The sequence below is a fragment of the Elephantulus edwardii genome, unplaced genomic scaffold, assembly GCF_000299155.1.
Source record: "Elephantulus edwardii isolate Elephantulus edwardi_28Jun2011 unplaced genomic scaffold, EleEdw1.0 scaffold00093, whole genome shotgun sequence".
In the NCBI taxonomy this organism is placed as follows: Eukaryota; Metazoa; Chordata; class Mammalia; order Macroscelidea; family Macroscelididae; genus Elephantulus; species Elephantulus edwardii.
In genome coordinates, this window is record NW_006399843.1 from 5,665,029 (window position 1) to 5,671,901 (window position 6,873).

Consider the following 6,873-nt stretch of genomic DNA (forward strand, 5'->3'; position numbering starts at 1 on the left):
AATAATAAATTTTAAAAAAATAAATGAAAAATCAGGAATAGTGTGTATCTGGGTGGTGTGCTTTCACCATGTTCATAGTATATGAAGAGGAATGCAGCATCAGGATTGGAGGAAGGCACATTAACAGTTGTAACACACAGATGACACAATTTTGCCTACTGAAAAGAACACTTGTCATTCTAGCTGCTGAAGATCAAAGACTAGAGCCTTCAATATGGATTACACTGCAGCATAAAGGAAAAACAGTCTGCAGGACCAAATCAAGAAACAACATCATGATAAATGGAAAACATTTAACTTTGTCAAGGATTTACTTTTACTCATGGAAGCAGCAATCAAGAAATCAAATGACATACTGCACTGAGAAAACCTGCTATAAAAGACCGTGTTGAGTATTAAAGAGCCCTTTGAGGACTAATTTGTCATGGATCAAGCCATAGTCTTTTTTGCCAACTCATGTGCATAAGAAAGCTTGAATGAGGAAGACTGGATAGGAACTGATTGATGTCTTTGAGTTGTGCTCTTGGTAAAGGATAGTGCATACACCATGGACAAAAGAACAAGCAAATCTATCTTGGCGAAGTCCAGCCACAATGCTCCTTAGAAGCAAGAATGATGAGATTTTTGCCTTATGTACTTTGGGCATGTTATTAGGAGGAACCAGACCCTAGGAAAGAATATCACTCTTGGAAAAATGGAAGGTCAAAGAAAAGAGGAAGAACCACAAGGAAATTTATTTGCAGAGTGGCTGCAATAGTGGGCACAGACAGAACAATGGTTATGTGGCTGGCAAAGCGCCAGACAGCATTTTATTCTGCTGTACTTACGGCTGCTAGAATCAGAACCAATGGGATGGCACCTAACAACGACATGCTTAATGTGAAAGACAATTACAAACTGTCGAATGGCACTAGCCTGCCAGGCTCTGCTGAGTTGGGATTTGCTCCCAGACCCAATGGTTGGGAAACTCTCATCAACAGGGTGATGTCTGGTCTTCCCCAGCCAGGCTCCTTCTCAGCATTGTCTGCTCCATCTTCTCTCAGCCTGGCCCCTGTGCTTAATCTCTGCCTCAGCTTCCTCTCTATTTTATTCTCTTCCAGAACAGGAGGCAGAGATGAATGAGAAGAATCCTGCACTAAACTCTGAGGACTAATCAAGTCAGTTGTAACTATGATATGGTGGAAAAAAACCATCATGCTTGGAATTAGGTTGGGAGAGCTCAATCTAGTTCTGCCACTTATTCAACTTGCTCACTTCATTTTAGGAACTCTTTAAAGTGGAGCTTTTACTTACCACTAAGTTGTATTGAAGATTAATAGCATCCTAGGTGTAAAAGCTTCTAGTAAGTACACTGATGTGTCAAAAGAATTCAATTCTATTGAATTGGAGAAGCAGGAGATTTCAGACAATACTTTCTCTATATCCTCCCTCAATACTACAGCAAAGGGCCCAGAATATTCATCTGTTCAGTAAAAATCTATTTAACACCCATTTTGAGATACCTCTAGTAGTGTAGTCAGTAGTGAGTTGCAATGTTAACCACAAGCAGCTCTTCTCTGGTAGTTCAAATCCACCAGGCACTTTGAAGGAGAAAGATGGACAATCTCCTCCCGTGCAATTTGCAAGCCTCTTGAAACCTTCTGGAGGGTTGACTGTGAGTAATTTCTAACTTGATAACAATGGGGTGGGGCAGGGCTTTCTCATTGCTGTTGAGTTAGAACTGAGTCATAGTTGATTTTTCCATAGACTTTCAGAGGCTGTAAATTGCATGGGAGGAAATTGCCCAACTTGATCCCATGGAGCAGCTGGAGGATTCAAACCTCCTGCCTTTGGGATGGCAGTGCAACTCTTTACCCAGTAGACCACCAGAGCTCCCTGTTGTTGTTGTTGTTGTTATGTGCCGTCGAGTCGCCTGCGACTCATAGCGACCCTATGTACAACAGCCCTAAACTCCGCTCTGTCCTGTGCCAGTCGCACTGTCTCTGACACTCCCATCCCAATTATCCCAGTCACTGAATCAATCCACCTCATAGAGGGCCTTCCTCTCCTGTGCCGTCCCTCCACCCTCCCAAGCATGATGTCCCTCTACAAGGACCGGTCTCTCCTCAAAAGTAAGTTAGATGGAGCCTCAGAATCCTTGCCTCCAAGGAGCCACCCGGTTTAACCCTCTCCAGGACAAATCTATTTGTTTTCCAAGCAGTCCATGGTATACTCAGTACTCTTCTCCAGCACCACAGCTCAAAGGCATCAGTTCTCCTTCTATCCTCCTTGGTCATTGTCCAACTCTCTGATGCATAACAGGTGATTGCGAAGACCATGGCCTGTATCAGATGCACCTTAGTCTCCAGAGAGACACCACTGCTCTTCAGCACTTTGGAGAGGTCCCTAACAGCAGACTTTCCCATGGCAATGCACCTTTTAATTTCCTGGCTGCTGGTGCCAAGACTGTTGACTATGGAGCCAAGCAAACTAAAGCTGTGTACAATCTCAATCTCTTCACCATCCATCCTGATGCTGCCGATTGGTCCAGTGGTGAGAATCTTTGTCTTCTTGACATTGAGCCTCAATCCATATTGTAGGTTGCAGTCCTTGACACTCTGCAGCAGGCACTTCAGGTCCTCCTCAGTTTCAGCAAGCAGGGTTGTGTCATCCGCATAACGCAGATTGTTGATAAATCGTCCACCAATCCTGACCCCACATTTCTCCTCATAGAGCCCAGCCTCCCGGATAATCTGTTCTGCATATAGGTTGAAAAGGTATGGAGATAGGATGCATCCCTGGCATACGCCCTTCCCAATTTTAAGCCATGCAGTGTTCCCTTGCTCTGTTCTGACGACTGCCTCCTGGTCCAAGTATAAGTTTCGCATTAGAACAATCAAGTGTTCTGGGATTCCCATTCTTCTCAGAGTCAGCCACAGTTTGTTATGATCTACACAATCAAATGCCTTTGCATAGTCAATGAAACACAGATAGACATTCCTCTGGTGTTCCCTGCTCCCTAGCAATGAGAATAAGGTATTTTGATTCCTGTGGAGGATTTTTTAAAAAGTTCTTTTTCTTACAATTAAGGGATCCACAATCTAGTGTTTGAAAGAGAACCTGTCATTCTCTAGTTTCTTCTCTAACTTTCCAGAGAAGCTCTGTGTGAAAAGGAGCAGCGATGATAACAGTAATGCTATGAGCCTCAACATCCAAGCCGCAAAGACCTCTCAGCAGTTTTGAATGCCCAGTGGTGCTGCAGAGGGAATGGTGTACCTTTTGTGAACTCCTCCAGGCCCACTTTCCATCTCCTCCCTGGTCTGAAGACCCAAACTGTGTGACCTGCAGGAATAGTATGAGCTCTGATTGTGTTTGGTCATTAGAGACTGGAGGGATAACAGGGGAGAGTGAAGAGAACAAGTGGGCACCTCTCCCTCCCTTTTCCGCCCTGTGGCATCATTTTCAGGGCAGCTGAATCTAGAGACAAAGCCATAGCTCCTGTCTGTCAGCTTTCTTCACACAACTCTTGCTGCTCTCGGGCCCAGTAATGAAACCCTTCCCTTGGCTACATAAGGCTTAAAGATAGTGATGGTTGAGCCATTCCTTAAAAGCCCTGGGACATCGTACTGCCTGTGGTTTCCCTAACCCCTGGCCACATCTTGTAACTAGTCGCGTTAGTAAACTCTTCTCGAATATCCCAGATGTCTTTCTGCTCAGACCCTGACAGACACAAGTGCTAAAGCACTCACATTCCACAGAGTGGGTCAGATTAAACTGATGAAATAATAAGTCATTGATAAACCAATATGATGCACAGTAAGTGGTTTAAGAAGAAAGATTTTGGTGTAAACTGGTTTTTAACAGTTTCTTGTTTATAAGATGTGTGAAAATGGACAAGTTTTTTATTGCCTTGGAAAAGCTGTTTCCTTGTTTATGAAACGCAACACTCAGCGCTTAGAATTGTGAGGATGAAATAAGATAAACCATTTTAAAAACTTGGATCAGGGTCTGGCACGCAGCAAGTCATGAATAAATAATAACTTACATTATTGTCATTGTCAGTAGCGTCATTATCAGCTTTATGTAAATACTTACGTGATTTTTCCCCCCAATTCTCTAAACCACAATGTAACCACAAAACACATTTCTAAAGTAAACTATGTTGATCACCCACATTGTACAGAAATGTGAGGACTCCAGGGAGCATTGCTGGTCCACTGGCCGAATAGTAGTCGGTGGGTAATCTCTCTTCTCAGCAAATTCCTTGTCCCTTGTCCCCAACTAGATGGTGATTCGCAGGCGGCCGCTCGGCTACGTAGTGAGCCTTCTGATTCCCAGTATCTTCCTGATGCTTGTGGACCTGGGGAGCTTCTACCTGCCACCCAACTGTCGTGCCAGGATTGTGTTCAAGAGCAACGTGCTGGTGGGCTACACTGTCTTCAAGGTCAACATGTCCGACGAGGTGCCCAGGAGTGCAGTGAGCACCCCTCTGATTGGTAAGCCACCCTGGGTCACCTCTCACCCAGCTTCCAGTGTTGTTGTGTGGCATGTGCCGTTGAGTTGGAACCAACCCATAGCTGACCCTCCAGTGGGTTTTCAGAGGCAGTAAATCACATGGGAGGAAATTGCCCATCCTTCTCTCACTGCAGAGAAAAAAACCACGTTTTTCTTTGGGGTTGCAGTGCAGCTTTTTACCACTAGGCCACCACAGCTGTTGTCAAAGATCCAATGTCACCCTTGATGGGAAGAAAGAGAAACCTGCAGACTTCAACTAATGTCCCTTCTGGTTCCTTCTCCTAGGGATTTTCTTTACTGTCTGCATGATCTTCTTGGTCCTCAGCTTATCAAAATCCATCTTGTTGATCAATTTCCTCCATGATGAGCGGCGCAGGGAGCAGAAACAGCCCCTCTCATGCCTTCAAGGGGACACCCATGCTGATGGGACTAGAATGGACTTCAGGGCTGAGCTCGCTGGGGTAACAGGTTTGTGAGGAATATTGAAACCTCTGCCTTGTCTTGCATTCCCATCCTCACGTCAGCTTTCCTGGGTAGAGCATGAGACCACGGGCTTGTGCAAAAACTTTGAAACATTTACTTCTTAGCTCTTGTGCTGACTTTTTCATTACTTCTCATTACTAAACACTGTGTCCCCTGATTTTCCAGAAAGTCTCAATTTGGTCATGCCCTGTCCCCGTTGTTGTTGTTGTTGTTGTTAAGTGCCGTCGAGTTGCCGGCAACTCATAGCGACCCTATGAAGGAAAGTCCTCGACGCTTGGGTGCCTTTCATCCTCTCTCCAGCCTTTTATCCTCTCTCCAGAGTCCCCCTTAGCTTCTTTTCTTTTCTTTTTTCTTTTCTTTTCTCGTCTCGTCTCTTCTCTTCTCTTCTCTTCTCTTCTCTTCTCTTCCCTTCCCTTCCCTTCCCTTCCCTTCCCTTCCCTTCCCTTTCCTTTCTTTTCCTCTCCTCTCCTCTCCTCTCCTCTTCTCTTTCCAAAGTAATTGTGCCATTGACTCCAGACTAGAAGACCGCTGGTGTAGATAGACAGACAGATGGATAAAGAGGTAAAGATATAGAGCTATTTGTATAGGTTTTTATTTCATTTACTAAACATGAAAAAAAAGCATTTATCCCTACCCGTAAAACTCTGACTAAAACAAATGGGATTGACTCCATCTTAAAGGGAAAAAGAAAACAAACCAAACCAATCTCCTAGCTAGATTTGGCCTAGCTCCACCCTAGTTATAAAAAAAAAAGTGCCACCATATTCTCTAAAGATTCCCTCTACACGTCCTTGCCTTCCTTCAGCAGAGAGAAAGGGAGAGAGGCTCCAGTCCCCCCCTGATCCACAGCTCAATTTTTCCTGCAACCTTCCTTGAAGCATAAAGAAAGCTAAATTCAGTGGAAAGTTCAGATGGGCCCTAGGAGAACATGATTCACCTCGGGTGTTTTCCTCCATTATACAGACTCACCCGTTTGTCAAGAGCACCAGATCCAGTTGGGGTCCCTGAAAGAAATCTGGTCTCAGGTGCGATCCATAAGTGACAGTCTCCAGGCTCAGGAGCAAGCTGACCAACAGGAGATCCGGTGGCTGACCCTCTTGTACCGCTTTGACCGCCTGCTCTTTCGAACCTATGTCCTCGTGCTGGGCCTTTACTCGGTCACCCTGTGCTCCCTCTGGGCACTGTGGAGCACCTTGTGAAGACTGATAGTTGACGCCCGGCACCTAGGAAAGACTGTGGAGTGTGGAGGGGGGAGAAGGTGTGGGTTGAAAAGCTTTTCATGTTCATCCTTGCCTCTCCTGTTTACCTCTAGGTAGTCACACCTGATGTCTCGAGAGCAATGCATTTATAATGACAATGCAACAGTGTGTGGTATACAGTGAAAAAGAAACCTTCCTCCTTGTTCCACTCCTTATCCTCAAAGTAATCACTGTCAGCCATCTCTTTTGTCTCCTTTCAGAAAATGTCTAGGCACCAAAACCATTTTCTTTCACTGGTTAACTGATTCTTTGACACATACGACCCTAGGAGACAGAGTGGAACCATCCCAAAGGGCTTCCAAGGCTGTAATACTTATGTACGCAAACGGGCCTGACTTTTTCCTGGGGAGCAGCTTGTGAATTCTGCCTGCTGACCTTTTGACCCACAGGAAATCACTTAACCACAATGCCTCCAGGGTCCCTGTCACACACACACACACACACACACACACACACACACGTGCACACGTGATCATCTCCCAGTTCCATTTTGTCCATTCATTTGTTCAGTTTAGAGAGTCAGTCAACAATAAAAATGTGACCAGGCTTGATGTCAAACATAGTCTCTCTCTCTCATTCTTCTCTCTGCCACTGAGTCAGAACCTACTCACAGCTGACCCTCCATTGAGTTTCTGAA

The 6,873-nt window shown here is 45.1% G+C and overlaps 1 protein-coding gene across 1 annotated transcript in view; it reads left to right on the plus strand.

Moving 5' to 3' along the window:
• The window catches only part of HTR3B (5-hydroxytryptamine (serotonin) receptor 3B, ionotropic), a 38,263-nt gene extending 32,087 nt beyond the window's left edge, over positions 1–6,176 (plus strand). Inside the window, exons 7-9 of the mRNA XM_006890869.1 lie at positions 4,265–4,475; positions 4,780–4,962; positions 5,941–6,176. Of these exons, the coding sequence (XP_006890931.1) occupies positions 4,265–4,475; positions 4,780–4,962; positions 5,941–6,176 (630 nt within the window). The remainder of the gene's footprint in view (positions 1–4,264; positions 4,476–4,779; positions 4,963–5,940) is intronic.
• Positions 6,177–6,873: the final 697 nt, after the last annotated feature.